This window comes from Cibotium barometz, chromosome 30 (genome assembly GCF_041138505.1).
Source record: "Cibotium barometz isolate CiBa-2024 chromosome 30, ASM4113850v1, whole genome shotgun sequence".
In the NCBI taxonomy this organism is placed as follows: Eukaryota; Viridiplantae; Streptophyta; class Polypodiopsida; order Cyatheales; family Cibotiaceae; genus Cibotium; species Cibotium barometz.
The window spans coordinates 10,907,473-10,929,631 of NC_141075.1; the positions used below are offsets into that span (position 1 = coordinate 10,907,473).

At 45.9% G+C, this 22,159-nt stretch overlaps 1 protein-coding gene across 1 annotated transcript in view; it reads left to right on the forward strand.

The window, feature by feature from the left end:
* Positions 1–2,440: 2,440 nt before the first annotated feature.
* The window catches only part of LOC147621151 (uncharacterized), a 52,773-nt gene continuing 33,054 nt past the window's right edge, over positions 2,441–22,159 (forward strand). The window contains exons 1-2 of the mRNA XM_086823879.1: positions 2,441–2,595; positions 2,713–3,006. Coding sequence (XP_086680005.1) covers positions 2,488–2,595; positions 2,713–3,006 — 402 coding nt within the window. The 5' untranslated portion in view covers positions 2,441–2,487. The remainder of the gene's footprint in view (positions 2,596–2,712; positions 3,007–22,159) is intronic.

Sequence of the window (22,159 nt, forward strand, 5' to 3'; positions counted from 1 at the left end):
CTCTCTTTCTCCCTTGCTCTTGCGGTCGCCAACAAATGGGATAATTCTCGCATAAAGATCTGTGTTCGGTTCTAACCAAATTATAAATCTATCCTCAACTAATAGATATGGCTTGAGGTGGACGTGGTCACCAAGGTGGAGTCACACAACATAACTAGGATACAACAAAAACGTGAATACCAACTAGCAAAATCAATCTCAAGGCGGAGGTGGACTGGCTATCTTCCCTGTAGCTGTAATTTTCAGGCCTCCTCCTCATCGTGTAAGTTTCCATATTTATTTTTGTTACATGGGCTACCGAATTGGAAATGGAAGATTGTGATGATGATGGTAACATGTTTTAACTATTCTTTTTAAATTAACCAAGAGACAAGTTCTCTTGGGAAAACCATTCCGATGTGACAAGTTCTCTTGGGGAAACAATTCCAATGTGATCGGTTTGGAGTAACTATGTACTCCCCACCCAAGGCAACCAACTCTCAGAATTTTAATAATATTGGGGCAACTATACATTTGTGGGTTAACCCACCCCAAGGCAAAGGTGAGATTTCTTTCTAGAAGTTACAATCCTGAGCTAGAAAGGTCCTTTCGTAGTAGAAGGTGAGTGAGGGGACACTCTCCTTTACTAGGAGAAGTGACTTTTTGTCAATGGTTTCAACTCCATATGGTATGTAACTCGATGCATCGAGAGATTGATGATGTAATATTCATGATGTTTTAATGAAGGATCTTTATTTATACGTGTTTTTAAATGTATTCATTAAGGGGTAAAAGAACTTGTTCATAATGATGAATGATATCATACCTTGCACGAGGGCAAACATTGTGGTTAGTAACTTAGGAAAAACCTCATAGGCTATCCGTTTGTGTCACCGAAATGAAAGTGGTAGGGTGGACCCGATTAGTCAGGTGTTTCCTTATAAAAAGACATAAAACTGAAAGATAACCCTTAACATGTAAGTTAGATATTTAGGTAAGATCCCCAATCTCATGAGACCACTTGAAAATTAGGACATCTAGGAGTGGCATCGATGAGAAAGCCCTCACAAAATATTGGGATAGACCTTACCAAGTGGGATACTTCCCTATGCGTGGATGAGGGGTAGGTGAGTTATCTTACAATTGAAGTTATTTTGATAGGGGCCATATAGTATTAAAGTGGGCCATGCCATGTGGTTAGGGTGGCATATAAAAGGCATGTGGTCATGTCACATGGTATCGAGGTATTAATAACAAGTTCATAACCCACCTACCTTAATTACCTTACTAAAATAACCTTACCCTTATGTAGAACATTAAATATACCTTATAATTGGAAGCTTATACTATGGAATATACTTATCTACAACTAAGGTTTCTCTAACACCTAAATAATTAACATGTAGCAAATGTATAACTTCTCTCCACCTTACATTGACACATTATTCCACCCATGTATAAAATCTTAACAAATAACACCCCAATAGAATACATGGCCTAGTAGAAAAGAGAGGGAGAGTGGCCATGCAGTGTCTCATGGCTTCTCTCCATTTCTTCAGAAGTATAGTAGATTTATTTGATAACAACGCCTTGCATTTGTGTGTCATGTACAACTTAAGGTTACACCTTTTTTGTGATGATGGACTACACCACAAGGAGTGTTTATATAATACTGGCAACATAATGCATACAATGATGTATCATATTTTTACTTTTTCAGTTCTAAAACTTAAGGCATTCACTTATAATTTTTAGCTCCGATCTATCAAGGCAAGTTTTTTTAATGAGCTCCAGTCGAGGTCATTGAGAACTCAAGAGTAGTGCTACCATTGAGTATCTTTATTGAACATTGTATATATTACATGTTAAATTAGGTCATTTCTCTCTAGTGTGTATAATCATAATATATATTACACTAAGATATTCGGGTGCTCATGTTAATATATTAATTAGTGCCCTTATGGGTGCTAATTAATATATTATGGACCTAAGGATAAACCTTTAGGGCCTTTCGTTTTTAAATCTTACGGCCTTACGTTTTTAAAGAAACGAAAAACAACGAAACAAAACAGTGCAATGAAACAAAAGAAAAGAAATTTCGACCATTGCTCTCTCTCTCTCTCTCTCTCTCTCTCTCAGCGTTCGTTTGGCGAATCTCTCTCTGTCTATCTCTCTCGCGCAGGAGGCCTCAGCCTCAAAATGCCCACCACAACCTATTTGCATTTTATTCCCAGCTAAAGCGGTTCACATTTTATTCCCAGCTAAGGTGGTTCAAGAAAGATCTAGAGAAACCTTGAAAATTCTATTTTGTTTAAATTCTATTTTCTTAAACTTCCCATCTCTTAAAGGTACACCACCCTAAAGTTACACCACCTCACTCCTAAAGTTACACACCTCAACAAATTAATTAATTGTCAAACAAAATAAACAAAATTCGTATATATATTGAGCATGAAGAAGAAACAGTCTGTTATTAATTCATCTCGAACCCTTGGGGTGTTTCGAAAAATGGTGGAGCGTTGGGAGGGCATCGTACGAGCATGCTGCTCCGGCTGCAAAGGCCCCAGCAGAGTCATGGCATCCCTACTCATCTGCCCGCACACGGGCTCACTCCAGGTGAGATTCGCAAGTTTATATGCTAGGTTTGTTATGACTCATAAACCACAAGCTGAAGTCTAATTTTCTGGTGATATGTGTGGTGATGGTGATGGCGACGACAATGATTATGAGCAGAAACCGTCCAGCAATGCAGTCCTCTTCATGGGGGACTCTGCACAAGGAAGCGGGAACCCCACCGTGGAGAGACTCTCGCAGCTGGAGACCATGGCTCACATCCTCGTATCCAAGCTGGGGGACTCCCTCGTGAATGCATGGGTGGTGGAGGCATCCAGTTTCAACGGTCCCTTTGCCTGCTACGAAGCCTTTTTGCCATCCATGTCTCCTTATGGAGAGCCCCTCCGCTATGACCCACAAAATTTCCCTGCATCACGAGCCATCATATCCCTACTCCAGAACTGCCTTGTTGAGGTACTCGTTCTTTTTCTTTTGCTCTTAGAATTGTTCTACGCCTCTATATGGATACAATTCTCTTGTTATTTCCATGTAGACTGCCTCTACATGCCAAAATCTGCGTAATGTTTCTATGCTTCTACATGGCAGAATCAAACTTAATTTCTATGCCTCTACATGGCAGGATCTCTTTAATCTTTCCATATCTCTGCATAGCAGAGTTGCTTTCAAGAATCTGCTCTGTCTATATGTCTCTACAAGCTAGAAGTTGGCAAGACAAGAGAAGGGGGGGGGGGTTCAAATCTTGAAATGCCCAAGTGTGCGAAGGGGCCAAATGTGCACACACTGTGCAGAAAAAGAGGCCCCATGTCACCACAATGTGCATCATGTCCAGCCATGCACATTGTAGGATTTGGACTTGTAAGACTACTAGTGCTGTGAGAGTGTTAACAGAGAGATGTGCACCAGACCTGCAAATGCAATCACATAGTAAACCTAACCTAATCGTCACCTTTCTACATGCTCACTCCAACTCCCTCCTTCCTCAATTCGCTGACCCACTGGTGAGGCGTGGGGCCTCCTTGGTTGGCACCATCTACTGTTAACCATTATCGCCACTCCCTCCTTGGCATTTTTCATCACCAGCTGGTTAGGCGTGGGGCCTCCTTGCTTGGCACCATCTGCTGCCAACCATTATTGCCTCTCCCTCCTTGACATTTTTCATCACCAGCTGTGTGGCCCCCCCCTTTCTCTCGATCCTCCTCCCTTGACATCAGCCACACAGTGGGGCTGCTCTTACACACACACACTAGCTACTCCCTCCCTTCACCCTATATGAAGGTCCTTCCCCTCTCCTCTCATCAGAGGGATAGTCACTTACACACACTCTCTCCCATTCCTCCTAGCTCGCCTCTCACTCAAGATGCTTACATACTCTCCCAGACTCCCTCTCTCTCCCTCTCTCTCTCTCTCTCTCGCTCTCTCTCTCCTCTCATCACTTACACCCACACTTTCTCTCCCATTCCTCCTAGCTCGCCTCTCACTCAAGATGCTTACATACTCTCCCTCCCTCCCTTTGTCAAATCCCCACGGATCTCCTCGTGTTCGATCTTGGTTCGAAACTCGAATCCTGCAAACAAACGAACAAACAAACAACAAGGGGGTGCAGCCCTGACTCACCTCCCAACCATGACAGCCGTGGGTAAGCCCCCAGTCTTGGCTGTCCCCACCGAGCCACGAGCTGAGCTAACTAGGATGACGTACCGACCAATCTCCTCCTCGCGACGTCCCATATCGCCACGAAGCTGCCCTCGCGGGCCTCGAGACTGCTGCCGGCCTCGGCTGCGTAAAGCAGGTGCACGTCTGCACTAGATCCAGGCTCCAAGACCATAGAGCTCTCACAAACTCGCGAGACTCTCTATATCCCAATAACTAACCTTGGCCACCCTTTTATAGGCTCTTGGCCGGTCATCGGGCGTCCACACTTGGGCAAGCCTCGAAACTAGTCTTGCATGCGTGTAGCACATGGTAGATACGCACTGTGCACATGACATACTCTCCTTCCTCTAAGAGCTCACTAAAAAGCCAGGGTAATCTCTCTGAAGAGTAGTCAATGTCTTCCATGTAGCGTCCTCCTCAACACGATCCTTCCACTTGATCTTGTATTCCGTGAGAAGCGTATTACGCAATCTTCTTTCACGAAATCCAAGAATCTTTTCAGGTTCGTGCGGAACAAATGTCATGTCTTCGACATCTATAATTTCTTGAGGAGTAACTAACTGATCTGCTCCACTAAGTACTTCCTTAAGTCTACTGACATGAAATACAGGATGAACTTTCACATGAGAAGGCAAATCCAATTCATATGCAACTGAACCAATCCGTTGTGTAACACGAAATGGTCCACAGTATCTAGGGGATAATTTCGGAGATCTACCTATCCGTAAAGTCTCGGAATCTTTCGGAACTCGCAAATACACTATCGTTCCTTCAGAGAACTCTCTAGGTGAACGATGTCTTAGAATAAAACCTGTCTCGGTCTTGAGCACTTCTAATAGATTCCTTCGCAACTTGTAACATTTCCTGCATATCTTGCAAAAATTACGTGCTGCATCATGCTGAAGTCCTGAGAATCCTACTGTAACAGGTGATCTTGGTTGAAAACCATACATAAGCATGAAAGGACTAAAACCTGTACTCGTATGCTTAGTACTGTTATATGCAAATTCTAACATAGGAAGATAATCCTTCCATGAACTCTGTCTTTTGGATACATATGCTCGAAGCATATTCTCCAAAATTTGATTCACTCTTTCAGTCTGGCCATCAGATTGAGGATGATATGAGGAACTCAAATTCAAAGTTGTTTCTGAAAAGATGCAGGGGGGAAGAGAGCTTGAGCTCTTGCAAGCACACACACACTCACAAAACCCTAATAGAGAACACACAAGGTGAGAGGCTGAAAATCTTCTTCTCCTCTACTCAACACTCAACACACCATATACAAGAATAAGAGTACTCACAATATGAAAGGTACTCAACCAAATACATACACGGGTTCTCTATAGTGTGAACCCGACTAAATGAGCTGGTGCTATAACTATGCCAGTCTCTAGAGTGGCTGTCACACAGCCTGTCATCCCACTGGCCGCATATCACCCAAGATCTCACCAACCATGCCAGTGGTGTAAGTGCGGGGCCTATCCCCCAGGCGGGTCATCAGTGTCCACCGCCTCACTAGAGCTCGATATCTCAACACTCCCCCTCGAGCTCAACTCCATCTCATGTACACCAAGCGAAGCCCTGAATCTGCGGAGCTTCTCTGTACCCAATGCTTTGGTGAAGATGTCAGCTACCTGATCCTCTGTGCTGACATAAACAAGGTCAAGGTCTCCTGCCAAGACCTTCTCTCTGACGAAGTGGTAGTGGACCTCTATGTGCTTCGTACGAGCATGAAAGACTGGGTTCCTGGCCAACTGTATACTACTAATGTTGTCACAGAAAATGACAACTTGTCTATCCACTGATAGACCCAAATCTGCAAGTAGCTTTCTCAACCACGCTACCTCACATGCTGCCATAGCAGCTCCTCTGTACTCGGCCTCCGTACTCGATAGAGCAACCGTAGGCTGCTTCTTGCTGCTCCCAAGTCACAGCAGCACTCCCCAAAGAAAACATGAATCCACTGGTAGATCTTCTGTCTGAGATACTACCAGCCCAATCAGCATCTGTGTACCCATGTACACATATCTCTGTCCCAGTCTCATAGAATAGTCCACAATGCAAAGTAGACCTCACATACCTCAGTATGCGTCTCACTGCATCCAAATGCGGTTTCCGTGGAACCTGCATAAACTGACTCACCAACCCAACAGCATAGCTCAAATCTGGTCTGGTGATCGTCATGTAGATCAAACTTCCTACTATGCTCCTGTACATAGTAGGATCCTCCAAGATCTCTCCTGAATCTGCACTCAACTTGCCATTCTGATCCAATGGCACAGAAATAGGCTTACAGCCTGTCATACCATACTTGGACAACATGTCCAAGCCATACTGTCTCTGCAGTAATCCAATACCATGTGGTGACCTAATCACCTCAATGCCCAAGAAATATCTGAGCTCCCCCAGATCCTTCATCTCAAACTTCTGTCTAAGCAAGATCTTTACATCAAAGATCTCTGCATCATGGTCCCCCGTAATGATCAAGTCATCTACATAGATGACAACAAGCACAACTCCTCTATCACCATGTCTCACATACAATGAGAAATCTGCATTGGCTACATGAAAGCCAATAGTGACAAGATATTCAGAAATCTTGTCAGACCATGCTCTTGGTGCTTGCTTTAAGCCATACAAGGCTTTCTTCAACCTGCAAACATGCTCGGGGTGACCCACATTCTCATAACCAGGTGGCTGCAACATATACACCTCTTCTTGCAAATCCCCATGCAAGAATGCATTCTTTACATCCATTTGATGTAAAGACCATTGCTTTGACGCAGCCACTGCTATCACAACTCTCACCGTTGCCATCTTGGCAACTGGGCTGAAAGTTTCCTCATAATCAATCCCATATGTCTGCGCATATCCTTTGGCTACCAATCTAGCCTTGTACCTGTTTATACTTCCATCACTGTTATGTTTAACTTTGTACACCCACTTGCATCCAATGGCTTTCTTGCCTTCAGGCAATTGCACTAAATCCCAGGTTTCGTTTCCATATAGTGCATCCATCTCCTCATCCATAGCTTTCTCCCAACACACATTTCCAACAGCCTCATCAATGCATGTGGGCTCAACAACCTGCACAACCTTTGCCATATATGCATAGTGATGTGCCACATAACCATCATATGTAAATCTCTGCACAGGGTTCTTCACTCTCCCTGATCTTCGCAGCTTTTCATTCATGGCTTCCATAGCCTTCTTTACACCAGGTGTTCTCATAGCTGGGATCCCAAGCTCCTCATCAAGGCTCATATCTGAGCCACTAGACTCTCCATCAACATGAGAATGCCCTGCAGAGATGTCAGCCATACCAAGGGGCTCAACCACTTTCTCTTTTCCTTTACGTGATGTACTAATCACATTTGCAGGGCTGGTATTATGACGCAGCCTGCCACTCCATGGTCTATCAATAGACCCACTAGATGAGGACTCTCCTGGTCCACTCAAAGACTGTGATTGCTGACCTGCATTCTGTGCAACCACACTTCCACTCAAATCAGCCCCAACAGCTTCTTTTTCAGCAGCATACCAGCTGCTCATCTCATCAAACACAACATCCCTGCTTACCCTCAACTCACGTGTAGCAGGGTTATAACACCTGTATCCCTTTTGCTCAAGGGAATATCCAATAAACACACATTTTTCAGCTTTCGGATCCAGCTTGGTTCTCAGCTCATCTGGCACATGCACATATGCAATGCATCCAAAAACTTTCAGATGAGATAAATCTGGTTTTCTGCCAGTAAACCTCTCCTCTGGAGTTACATCATGTATGGCTGCAGTTGGAGTCCTGTTCATGATGTATACTGCTGTAGAAACAGCCTCAGCCCAATAGCAATGCGGCATATTTTTCTCTTCCATCAATGCCCGCACAATCTCAGCAATGTGCATGTTTTTCCGCTCAGCAACTCCATTTTGCTGCGGAGTGTATCTGCATGTATACTGTCTCCGAATTCCATTCTTCTTCAAAAATTCAGAGAACTCATTGGAGAAGTATTCTCCCCCTCCATCTGACCTTAGGCACTTGACATATTTTCCTGTTTGCTTTTCAACCAAAACTCTGAAATTCTGAAAGTGAGTGAAAACCTCACTCTTCTCCTTCATGAAATATACCCACACTTTCCTTGTGTGGTCATCAATGAAAGTGACATAGTACCTGCAGCCTCCCATAGACACGGTCTTCGTAGGACCCCATACATCTGAATGCACAACATCTAGTGCATTTCTGCTCACATATCTGTTACGTGGAAACACATGCTTTGTTTGCTTCCCAAATTGGCATGCTTCACATATTTTCTGCATACCTTCCACTTTAAATTTTGGCAGCCCTGTCACAATTCCTTTTGTCTGCATAGACTTCAATCTCTGCACATTTACATGTCCAATTCTTTTATGCCATATGTCTGTGTCTGCAACAACTCCTGAACCATTTGCAAACATCGCAGCACTCATTTCAGGCATGTCTACATTCAACGTAAACATTCTGCCCACTCTGTTACCTTTTGCAACCAACCTGCACTTGTCTTTAAAGTCTTCGACATAACACCCATCAGGGTTAAACCTAACCTGCAAACCCTGCTCAATCATCTGGCCAACTGAAACCAGATTCTTCGTTATGTTCGGTACATGAAGTACATCTGCAAGGTACTTCACTTTGCCATCCTGCATAGATAATGGCACATCTCCAACGTGGGCGATTGGATGAGCAGTGTCATCCCCTGTTTCCACAAAACCTGGTCTTTCTGGGTTTTTCATCTCCTTGAACCACTCCCCATGACTCGTCATGTGGTTCGAAGCGCCTGAATCCACATACCATACATTATCTTTTTGTGCTGCATCAACATTTTCAGACATGGCATTCACAACATGCTGCATAACAAACAACCTTTCATTATCCTCATTATTTCTGCTTGAGGATGCATAGTTGTTTTGCTGCACTTTCCCATTTTGCATGTCAGCCTGCTTTTTATAACATTCTGCCTGCACATGTCCAGGCTTACCACAATAATAGCATTCACGTGCATCATTGTATTGCCTTTGCCAATTTCCACGGCCTCTTTGACTCCCCCTGCCTCTGAATCTGCCTCTTCCACCTGCGTGTTGTTGTTGTTGTTGATTCTGGGACTGTTGTTGTTGTTGCTGCTGCTGCTGGCCATAATTTTGATTACCTGTTCGGCCACCTCCTTGACCGCGTCCACGGCCTCCTCTACCTCGTCCTCTTCCTGAACTCGTGTAGAAGGCCTGTTGCTCTGAACTGTTTTTACTTTGTGAAGACTGTTGGTCTTCACCCAAGTTCTTCTCTTCGATAATCAGCATAGACACCAAGTCTGTAAAGTTGGGAATGTTTTCCCGAGTCTGAATAGACGTCTTGAACGCCTTGTATTGTGGCCCGAGACCACGTAGACAGACTTCCATCTTGTCATCATCATCTACTGACACACCAATAGATGCAAGGGATTCCACAATACCCTTTATCTTCAGCGCATAGTCATTCACAGACATGCTCTTTTTCTCCACAGTATGAAGTTCATTCTTCAACTGTATCTTACGTGCCTTGGTGTTTGTTTCATAAAGCTTTACCAAGGTGTCCCACGCCTCCTTGGGGGACTTGGCATCCTGAATGTGCCCAATCATGGTGTCCTGTATACTAATGGAAAGCCAATACATAACCTTCCTGGCTCCTTGGTTCCAGTCTTTAAACTCTTTTACATCTGCAGCAGTCGGATTTATATCCGGTATCTCCGGTGCCTCTTCATGCTCACCTTCTATGTAGTCCCAATAGCCTTTTCCCATCAAGAAATTAGTCAACCTGAACCTCCAAGCATGGAAGTTATTCTTATCCAGCTTCTCAGCCACAATCTGAGTTATCCCATCATTTGACATCTTGCCAAACACACAACTTTACCAGAAACTGCACTCTGGTTTTTCTGCACAAATGCTGTATTTTCTGCACAGCGGTACTGCAGTACTCTCAAATGTCACAACCAGTGACTTCAATGCACATACATACACCCAATGGCAACTGTAGACCTCTTTGCAGCACCCACAGTGTCTGCACAGTCAATCTGTCTTCCTGTAGTTCTTAGAACAGAGTTCTGCAGAGAATCGATGACTTACCCGCAGTGCTCGAAATCGCCTGCTTTCTGAAAACCGTAGGTCCAGTCGCGCCCGAAACGCGTTTTCGGCCCGAAAATTTATGTCCGTAGGACTGTATAGTTGCCCTATAGCTTCACTCCCGCGAAGAAAGCTCCTCAATCGGAGATCGTTTGCCGGTGCCTCCCGTAGAGCTCCCGACAAGGGTGTAGTCACCAACACAATAGGGAAGAGTAGTTGCAGCTCTTACCCTCGTACCGCTTCCTGTGGTTCTCTTGCTTGCAGCTCAGCCCTTAGCACGAACCAGGCTCTGATACCATGAAAAGATGCAGGGGGGAAGAGAGCTTGAGCTCTTGCAAGCACACACACACACTCACAAAACCCTAATAGAGAACACACAAGGTGAGAGGCTGAAAATCTTCTTCTCCTCTACTCAACACTCAACACACCATATACAAGAATAAGAGTACTCACAATATGAAAGGTACTCAACCAAATACATACACGGGTTCTCTATAGTGTGAACCCGACTAAATGAGCTGGCGCTATAACTATGCCAGTCTCTAGAGTGGCTGTCACACAGCCTGTCATCCCACTGGCCGCATATCACCCAAGATCTCACCAACCATGCCAGTGGTGTAAGTGCGGGGCCTATCCCCCAGGCGGGTCATCAGTGTCCACCGCCTCACTAGAGCTCGATATCTCAACAGTTTCCAACTTCTCAAAAACAAGTTTCCAAAAATAACTCGTAAACTTAGAGTCCCTATCACTGACTATGTCTTGCGGTAACCCGTACAGTCTAAACAATTGCTCGATAAACTGCCGTGCTAATTGCGTAGCTGTAATAGTCTTCCGGGTCGGTAAAAATCTAGCCATTTTTGTCAAGCGATCTACCACAACCCAAATCGAATCGTGGCCTTGATGTGTTCTTGGCAATCCGGTAATAAAATCCATGGAAATACTTTCCTATTTATTACCTGGGATTTGCAAAGGATGCAACAACCCAGTCTGTCTAAAGCGTTTAGCTTTATTTGCCTGACAAATTTGACACTTGAGAACATAATGTTCTACATACCCTTTCATCTTCAGTCAATAAAAAGTGTGTTTCACTAATGATAGCGTCCTGTGTACCCTAGGGTGTCCAATAGAAGGGGCGTCGTGACACTCCTTAAGAATCTTGGACCTAATGTCCGGGATCTGTGGTACACAAATTTGTCATTATGGAATAGCAAACCATTCCGAATCATCCAACCACTGGCCTCCTGCAGCCTGAATAGTAGACTGCTCAGTCACCGAGTCTTGGTCAATCAATGAGCTCCCGTCCTGGATCTTCTGCCAAAATGGACCAAAATAACTATCAGTCTTGCAAAGCCCTCTCAATGATTGAAATAAGTCAATAGAAATCTTGGTGAACGACAAAGTATTTACCTCTCTAATGCGACTAAGCGCATCTGCAATACTATTCATGGACCCTTTGCGATAACGGATCTCAAAATCAAAATCTTGCATTAACTTTGTCCAACGAGCTTTCCTGCCTCTCAAATCATCCGCATCACACACATACTTGATTGACTGATGATCAGTCAATACCACAAACTTGGAGCCATATAAATAATGTCTCCAAACCTTGAGAGCATGAATCACAGCATAAAGCTCCTTCTCAAGGGTTGGCCAACGAGATTGAGTGCCGTCTAGCTTTTTACTTTCAAAAGCAATCGGTCTACCATCTTGAAATAAAGCAGTTCCGATAGCATAGTCACTGGGATCAGTTTCAAGAACATAAGGCCGACTAGGATCAGGTAATGCTAAGATAGGTGCTTCCTTGACTTTATCTTTCAAAAGTTTGAAGGCCATATCCAAATCGTTATTCCAAGTGATAGGTTGATTTGACTTACGTCCACGACCTTTCAATAAGTCGGTCATCGGTAGTGTGAGTTGAGAGTACTCCTGTACAGATTTCCGAAGAAAAACAACAAAACCGAGAAAAGAACGAAGTTGTTTCACTGTTCATGGTATAGGTCAGTCCAGAACCTTCTGAACTCGGTCATAGTCAATGCTCAATCCATCTCTAGTGATCTTGTGTCCCAAGTAAATGATGTCGGTCATAAAGAACTCACATTTACTTAATTTAGCATATAGTCGATTCTGTCTCAAAATAGATAAGACAATCGTGAGGTGTTTGACATGATCCTCAAGAGTACGACTATATATCAAAATATCATCCAGGAACACCACCACAAATTTCCCCAAATGTTCACGAAAAAGATCGTTCATCATTTGTTGGAAAGTGACTGGAGCATTGGTTAACCGAAAAGGTAATACGAGAAACTCGTAATGGCCATACCTAGTCCGAAAGGCGGTTTTTTCGACATGCCTTTCATGAATACGTATCTGGTGAAAGCCAGTACGTAAATCTATCTTCGTGAAATATTTCGCTCCTGCTAACCGGTCAATCAGGTCATATGATCTAGGGAGAGGATAACGGTTCTTGATGGTCAGCTTGTTCAATCTCTTGTAATCTATACACATTCTCCAAGTATCGTCCTTCTTTCTCCTAAGCAACACAGGTGCACCCCAAGGTGATTTACTTAAGTCTTGGACGGATCTGGCCCATCCTCAAATAATCTTCGAGTTGTTTAGCCAACTCATCTTCCTCAGCTTGACTCATCCTATAAGGTGGAATACTGACAGGATGAGCACCAGGGATCAAGTCAATACGATGATTTGCTACCCGTTCATGTGGTAAACCCGATGGCAATTCCTTAGGAAATACATCTTGAAACGAATCAAGTATCTTGTGTAATTCTTTGCTTTCAAACACACTCAATTTATTCACATCCATGGAAGGGATGAGAAAAGAAGAAAGTGGAATCAATACACAATGGAAAGCGGTATACAAAGAAGAATCCATTATATTTCCAAAATCAATTGTATTTACAAGAGGTCCCTGAGAGGGATAAATACAATCACCTAAAATACTATACTTGGTGTCCCTATGCTGAAAAGAAAAAATATGACTAGACCAATCTATCTAAACGTCAAGAGTCTTAAAGCACTCAATCCCTAATAACAAGTCTACATTTTTTAGATGCATAACATAGCATTCTAGAGTGTCTTTGTAGCCCTGAATCTGGATTGGAAGCATCTCCACCTTGCGATCCCAAACTTGCCTTCCCACAGGTAGGCGTATCTCATAGGTATGGTCGCTGAGTGTCGTATCAAGACTCAATTTCTGCACAAGTTTGTAGTTAACAAAGTTATGCGAACTGCCAAGGTCTAAAAGAATGTGAATTTTATGGCCATTCACTTCTCCATAAACTCGGAGAAGATCATGCAAGCCAAATACCTTAGAATTGAACAGACAATCAGAACAAGTACTGGGGCGAGAAAGTACAGTAATTGACGTACCTGTCAAAGACAACTGGTTAGCTGCCTTTGGCTTGGGTCCTGCGTTTGACTTGGTACCCTTTTGCTTTGGGCACTCGTTACGCATGTGTCCTTTTTCTTCGCAGATAAAACAACGTCCTTCCTTCTTGAGCTTTAAAGCCTTAAGGAGTCGTTTCTTCTTTGCTGGTGTCGAACTGGAATTCTTCGAAGGTTGGTCCGAAGACTTTCCTTCTGTTGTGTTAGCCATAGATGTGGAGAACTTTTTTTTATGCTTGTTCCCCTACTCGGTAACGGGTTTCAACTTGGAAGAGACCATCGTATCATCATAGATACGAGCTGAATGAATGGCCTCGTCCAATGTTTTACATTTGTTATTTTTAACCTGTAATCAGTACGAGTCTGGTAAACCAGCTACGAAAAACCCCAAAAGAGTAGTGGGATCCATCTTTGTAGCTTTCATTTGCAAGTCACAAAACTTCTGGAGGTAGACCTCATAAGTGAGGTGCTGCGAGGTCATGGTCGGCAACAACATCGTAATCATCCTCTTTCTTGAGGAATTCTTTCTTGAAAACGTCTTTGAATTGTGCCCAAGTCGTTGGCTTAGGGTTGAGTTCCTTCCACCAAAGCAAAGCTTTGCCGGATAGGAAACCTGCTGCTAACTGGATCTTCTTTCCATCATCATATGGATGAAACTGAAAGTGAACTTGCCACTTGTGTAGCCACGTGTCCACGATCTCCTTGGTGCGCTGCTTTTGCTCGCCCCCGAACAGTTCCGGAGTAATATTGGGGCCTAAAGCTGAAGCCAAGGTATCCATACCCGATAACGTAGAGAGGGTAGTGGTTAATAGAGTGATGGAGTTTTGCAAAGCTTGCATCTGGGCTGCGATTTGTGCTTGACGTTCCGTCGAAGAAGCTTCGAGAGCTACTTTGAACTCTTGGAAATCTGATTTTGACAGAAAATCGTCAAAAAGATCGGCATCGGTACCTTCCGTAGCTGGCAAGCCTTCTCGTTCCACGAGGGGCTCCAACTCTGATTCTTGGGTCGACATCGTGAAGAGGGTACGTGGAGAGAAAATTCGATCTTTGCACAACAAAAGTGCGAGCGAACTTGAGAGCTTGAGAGCTTGAAAACGTGAGAGATGTGTGGCAAGAAGCCCACTTGAGGAGGTTTATAAAGGTTTCCCAAAAGCTAAAAAATCTCCAAAAGCTAGGCTTAGCTTTTGCTTTGCTTTTGTGTTGTTTTTTTTTCTTGAATAAATAAATAAATATATATACATATTAATATATATATATATATATATATATATATATATATATATATATAGATATATATATTCTATTGTCTTAAAAACATAAAAATAAAAAAATAAAACACCTTTGAAACCTTGGAAGAGGGGTCTTTTAAACTTAAAAAAAAAAATTTAAACTCAAAAAGAAAACGAAAGCTTAAAAAAAGTGCTTTCCTTGTTTTTTTTTTCTCCTCCTGGAATAACCCGCTGTTAGGAGTTTTTCTGAAAGGTGTTTTGGGCTTGTGTACATATGGAATGCATGGCGTGCAATAAAACTTTGCCCTGAAGGCCCTAGCAGATGTATAGAGTGAGTGGTTTTGCGGTATGCGTGTTGTTTTTTTTGGGAGCAGATGCTCGAGATTTTGGAAGTTTTTATTGCAGCAGTATGGTGTGCGGGTGGTTGCCAAATGCAGGGCACCGACTCATTCGGAAGAGAGGCCGCCTTTGGAGCATGGGGTAATGATCGTATTTTGGTAAGTTATGATGCTGATGATTCTGAGTTTGTGGGCAGCTTTTGTTTTGGAAGGTTGTGGGCGCCGTTGGTTCAGGGAAAATACAAGGAAAGGAAGAGCCCTTGTAGCATTGTGGTGGCCATCTTTGAGGCTTGAGGCTTTAAAAATAAAAAAACATACACTAATTAAGTGGCCACCTTATAAGGGTCCACGTGGGGGTTTTGTTTGCTGCCACCTCCCTCGCCAGCGTGAAAGAACACGCTAGAAGGTTGGCGAGGAGGTGTGAAGAGTTGGATGGGCCGCTTGGAATAAGAGAAGTGTACAGGTAGGCGCAGCTGCTGAAGATAGGTGAGAACTGGCCGGCTGTAGGGAGAGAGGACTTCCACTAACAGGGTCGACGGCACAGAGGTAGGGAAGCCACCTGGGGAGCCGCTAAGAGGTTGTTGCAGCTGTTGGCGGTGGCTGGTCGATTGGCGTGAGGTTGGCGCTGGCGTTGGCGACGTAAGAACAGGGTGCGCAGACGTGGCTGTTGGCGACAGAGATTTAAGGGGTGCTTGAAAACTGGCGAAGAGCTGGCTGGTGACGAAGACCTCAGGCGGCAGCGTTGGAGGCTGCTGTGGTGACAGGTGGTTCCGATTGGTAGGAGAGCCGCCTAGGTGTGGAGAGGGAGCCACTTCGGTGCTTTGGTTTTGGCGGTGTGGGCAAGGGTGAACGTGGAGGAAAGGAGTGAAGGGCAGGGTCTCTGGTTTTGATGGCATGCGTGGCAGCTGCTGGCAGCAAAGCAGAAGCTGGTAGCTGAAGCAAAGGATGGTGCAAAGGAGGTGGTAGCCGCCTCTGGACAAGAAAAGGGTGGCTGTGGGTATGTGTGTGAGTTCAATTTTGGATGGCAACCTGTGTGGGCTCTTGTCTATGTGTTTAATGGAAGGAGTGATTTTGTGGGTGGTTTGGGAAGGGTGAAGTGTGAAGAAAGAGTGTGTTGTGTTGGGGATTGTGGTGCCCCATTGTCTATGGTTTCGGCTGCAGGAGAGGATACGTTGAGCCGCCGAGCTCCGGCCTCGATGACCTGGCCATTCCCATAGGTTGAGAGTGAGTTGAGTGTAGTGAGACGTGTGTGATATCGTCTCTGGTGCCCCCATATTGTTGTTGTATTCCAAAGTTGCGAGGTGGAAGGCTATAGAGGCCTTGTGTTTTCTTCCTTGTTTTCACCTCACACCGTCGGCGTGCTGCTGCCGCTGACGTCAACCTGCGCTGCAGGAGTTTGCTTTCTAGCCGGCGTCGCCTGTGCGCACAGGTGGTCTTTGTCAATCTTGCCTGCCCGCCTGGCCTAAGCGCCTACGTAGGCCTGGCCTGGGCACCAGCCCGCCTGGCCTAGGCGTTGCGTAAGCTTGCTGGCCGCCTAGGTAGGCCTGGCCGCTTGGCTACGTGGCTGGCTGCCTGCGTACAAAGCCTGACTGCCTGTGCGTACAGAACCTGCCTGCGCACAAGTCTGAGCCAGCGTGCACGTCCCGGCCAGTAGTACCCTGCGCATACAACAGCAGGCGGTGTCCTCCTCTCTCTCTCTCTCTCTCTCTCTCTCCCGTTCAACGAAAAGCAAACCTGCTTTTTTTTCTTTTTTCCCTCTCTACAGTACATGCGACTGCACAAACGATTCAGGCCTCTTCTTTGCAAAGCAATCAACCCTACTTAGACTACCACCTCCCATCAACATGGGTGTCTTTGATGAAGAAAAACACATACTGAAACTGAAATCTGCAGTGTGCACAGAAAAAACAAGAAGTTTTTTAACACATACCTTCTCTACCTACCGACTTGCTCGTTCACGAGGTATGCTCTGATACCACGTCAAATCCCCACGGATCTCCTTGTGTTCGATCTTGGTTCGAAACTCGAATCCTGCAAACAAACGAACAAACAAACAACAAGGGGTGTAGGCCTAACTCACCTCCCAACCATGACAGCCGTGGGCAAGCCCACAGTCTTGGCTGTCCCCACCGAGCCACGAGCTGAGCTAACTAGGATGACGTACCGACCAATCTACTCCTCGCGACATCCCATACCGCCACGAAGCTGCCCTCGCGGGCCTCAAGACTGCTGTCGGCCTCGGCTGCGTAAAGCAGGTGCACGTCTGCACTAGATCCAGGCTCCAAGACCATAGAGCTCTCACAAACTCGCGAGACTCCATTGCAACAGTCCAACAGAGAGTACCCTCTATGTGAAGAGGAGTAAGGACACATTTTTGGTCATCGTTCTATACTCCTCTTCAGTTCTAACCAAATTATAAATCTATCCTCAACTAATAGATATGGCTTGAGGTGGACGTGGTTACCAAGGTGGAGTCACACATAACTAGGATACAACTTCTATGGCTTGGGTGGCTTCCCAGGGTTGGCAGGAGGGCCCATGAGCTGGTACTGGTCCACGACTCCATGTATGTGATGGCCGCTGCTGACAACTGGCTGACTGGCTATATTTGCCGGTCGTGGAGTTTCAGGGCCAGTCGGCTGCCCTACAGCAGGCCGACTGTTGATGGGGGGCCAGTCGGCTGCCTTAGAGCAGCCCCCTTGCCAGTTTTGTATCATCTCCGAGATCTTCTTGTGTATATAGAGCAGAGTTACATGCCTCTATCTCTCTCTCTTGTGCTGTGATTTTCTGCACTGCGTTTTGCTCTTGTGTTCCCAGATCTGGTCATCATCTCCGCTGCGTATTCTGACATGGTATCAGAGCGTAGGCTCTAGATAGTTCTTGGGATTTGTGTGAGCAAGAGGGGGACTGTTGTGTTGTTGATTGGTGGACTGTTCGGGAAGAGGAGAAGCAAGAGAACGGCGGGCTGATTTGCTGGATAGCCACTTGCAAGTGTTAGTTCTTCTTTGTTCCCACCCACCCACCCTTTTCAGAGTACATCCCCGCAATGGCAGATCTGTTTGAGATGGCCGAGAGGCATGTGAAGATCCCGACACTCCCCACGTTCCCGGTGGACCGTCAGTTGGACATGAGCAACCACGGCATATGGAAGGTTATGATGGAATCTGTTTTGGAGTCTTACGACCTCGCTGATTTCGTCGTTGTTGGGGTTCCACGGCCGGAAGTAGAGGAAGGGGAGTTATCGTCGATCCGAAAGGACCGGGAGGCTCAGACACAGATGTGGGATCGTGTCAACGCCAAGGTCCGTTCGTTTATCTTTTTCAACTGCACTCCACAGGTAATCAAACATGTAAAGCATATGACGCTGGCCAGAGGTATATGGCAGCATTTGGCCTCTCTTTACAACAGGGTATCGCCCATGAAGAGGATTTCCTTGGAAGTACATGAGCCCTGCAAAGTCGTCGACGATGCGGGAGCATATTAACAAGCTGCAGGCTCTTCAGCAGGAAGTTCTTCAGGCTGAGAAGGAGATATCGTCAGAGGACATGGCCATAACGTTGCTGTCACACTTGCCCTCTCAGTATTCAGCATTTTACTAGTCTTTGATTAGTACCAGTGGCAGGCTCAGCACCATCATGTGGGAGGAGCTTGTGCCCATGGTCCTGGACCAGGAGGAACGATTCACGAACCCTCCTCAGGGTGGAGGTTCGGAGGCCTTAACTGGCCAACGGTCAAAAGGCCGTAACACGGGCAAAGGAAAGGCTTCGTCGGAGAAGTCTTCTGAAAAGAAGTCCGTTACTGACCGCGAGAAACTAAAGGTAGAGAGGACCTGTAATGATTGTGGCGAGAAAGGCCACTGCTGGAGGCAGTGTCCCTAGCGGAAGACCGAGAAGGGTGAAGACTCCTCAGCAGCAATCATGAAGACTCCGGCTTTTGTGCACCTGGAGGTGGTGGACACCGATGTTTCATTTTCTTTAGGCAGGGAGGAGATTGGAGGACTCTCCGCAACGGATACTTGGGAGTGGATTCTAGACAGTGGTGCTTCCAGGCACATGACTCCTTCCCGTTCCGGTTTACAGGATCTCTGCAGGTTTTCTGGTCACATTTTTACTGGGGATACATCCACTATCCTAGTTCACAGTGAGGGTAGGATGGAGATAGTTCCCGATGGCAGAGGGGGGAAGCATTCCTCCCAAGTGTTGTATGTTCCGTCACTTGGTTTTCATCTGTTGTCAGTGCATCAGGTTTGCAAGACTGGCGTACGGGTGGAGTTTGATGAGCACTTTGTTGCTCTCCGGGACAAAGCAACAGGCTAGGTAGTTTGGGAAGGCAGAGTGGAGAATGGAGTTTACAAGCTTTGAGCACTCTCTCCGAGGTCCTCAGGTTTGTGATGAGTGGCAGTCTGGTAATGGCCACTTAAGTGTGGATACGCTGCAGGTGCCGATGGTGAGAGCTGAGGCAAAAATGCTGATATGCTCTATGTATAGTAGAGGGGGCTGCTGTCCCATGGGCTGTGGTAAAACGCAGATGATATGCTGATGTAAGCACTGATGTGAGCCCCGATGATGTCGTGAAGTAAGCGCTGAAGTATGCTGACGTAAAAAAGAGATGAAGTGCTGTAAGCGTTGATGTCTGCTGATGTAAAATGCAGATAAAGTGCTGATGTATAACGCTTATGTCAGCCTGATGTAGGCAGATGTCAGCCTGATGTAAACGCTGATGTAAGCCTGATGATAGGCAGATGTCAGCCTGATGTAGGCAGCCAGCAGGTGATGTAAACGCTGATGATAGCCCTGATGTAGACGGCCAGCAGATGATGTAAACACTGAAGTCAGACCTGATGTAGGCGGCCGGCAGATGATGTAATCAGTGATAATAGCAGAGGGGGCTGCTGTCCCATGGTGGTCTGTAGCAGAGGGTGGGCTGCTGTCCCGGCTAGTGGCCAGACGGTACTGGATATAACAATGAAGTGGTACATCAATGATGAAGGATAGGCGAGGCTATATATACTGAGGGGGGGGGGGTGCTGGTCGGTCAGCCTAAAAGGTGTAGGCCAGCCGCCAAGACAAAAAAACCCCATATAAAATAAAAAATACCCAAAAAAATCCCTTTTTAGGGCTGGGAATAATACTGCTCTCAATCCAAAAGAGGGGACCATAAGAGAAGATGATGGGTGTCAGGGTCCCACACAGACACAATGGCAGAAGGAATGTATCCCCCTCTCGAAACAAAATTTGATAAAGTCAGAGAGGGCGATCGTGATGGCAAAGGTGGTGAGGATGAGTTGATGTACATGGGTTGATCGTCTCCCAAAGCAAGATCTTGAACAGGATTCTCCACTAAGTAAGAAGTCTCATTCCCTATGTGGTCTAGATCAGAGTTTGGAGAAGCATCTTCTAGTGAGAAGAATCGGTCCTCCGGGAGTGCAGGTAGACGATCCATGCTGTGTACTCTCAAGGTCTTCAATCCCTTTGCTCAAGATAGCTCTGATACCATGTGAGGGCAAGAGGACTAAAGGACCAAATGTACGAGAGATTAGACAAAACCACACAGCATGAAATATGTGAGTGAATATATATATATATATAATGGTGAGTGCAAATATGTACAAGAGCCCTCTGATATGAGGTGACTGAGTAGAAAGACTAGTGCAGAAGCAGAGATGATGTCGGAGTTGAAGCACGGTCGGTGACGAAGGCTCGTGTCGATGTGGGGCAAGGCACTCCGAGTGGTGGTCGGTGTCGAAGGCTCGCGTCGGTGGAAGTAGAGGCACTCCGAGGTGGTAGTGGCGGCGGAAGATGAGGTGATGCAGGCTCTGATGACATGGGTCTTGTTGTACCTGAGGTGGCGATGAGGAGCAGAGAGGGCTGCCGTCCCGAGTGGTGGTGGTGGTGGTGGAGCAAGCTCTGATGACAAGGGTGCTGCAAGACCTAAGGGGTGGAGGCTCTGATGACAAGGGTGGTGCGTAGCAAGCTCTGGTGACACGGGTGCTGCGTACCTGAAGGGTGGTGAGGAGTAGAGAGGGCTGCTGTCCCCAGTAGTGCAAGCTCTGGTGACACGGGCGCTGCGTACCTGAGGTGGAAAGGAGCAGAGAGGGCTGCCGTCCCGAGTGGTGCAAGCTCTGATCAACCGACAGCCTGTTTTATCTCAGCCGACAGCTCCCTTTCAGAAGCCGACAGCATCCTATGCCTCCCATGTCCCTGCTCCAAGTCCAAACTGGTTCTCTTCTGCACCTTGTGCTCCAAAATTTTTGTTCTAACTGTCTTTTTCTGGCTGCCTCTTCTGGATAATCTCTGAGAATGTCCATGGCATATCCATGCACATGACATCCCCCTCTGCTAAACATGATGACGGGATTCCAACCTGTTCTTGGATGACTGTCATCATCCCACTCTATTCTCGGAGTCCCTCTGTCAACCATCCAGCTCAGCTCTGGCAACCCTTTTCACTGAAAACCTGGCCCGGTTTCCAAAACCACTTTGCCTCTGAATAAGATCTATGCATCTATTCCATCTAGTCCCCAATCCATTCTTGCCTTGACTCTGAACACTGTCTTGGTCTTCATTCCTGAGAAATGAGTCTGGCACTCTCACATCACCCCTTGGAGGATAATCCTCCCTTGGGACCGTTGCCCGAGAACATATCTAGCTCACAGGACTGCCATCCCCTCTGGCTTTGTGGACCACCACCAACAAACCTCCCGGGAGCTCTTCCCGTTCTTGTGTTCCTTGCCTTGGGCTTCGTATCCGTGTACTTTCTTGCACCTTGGACCTGTACACCTTCATATGGGACTGATTCAGTGTTTAGCTTTGCTGAGCCTGATGCTCTGATACCAATGTAACACGTGGAAGCTCT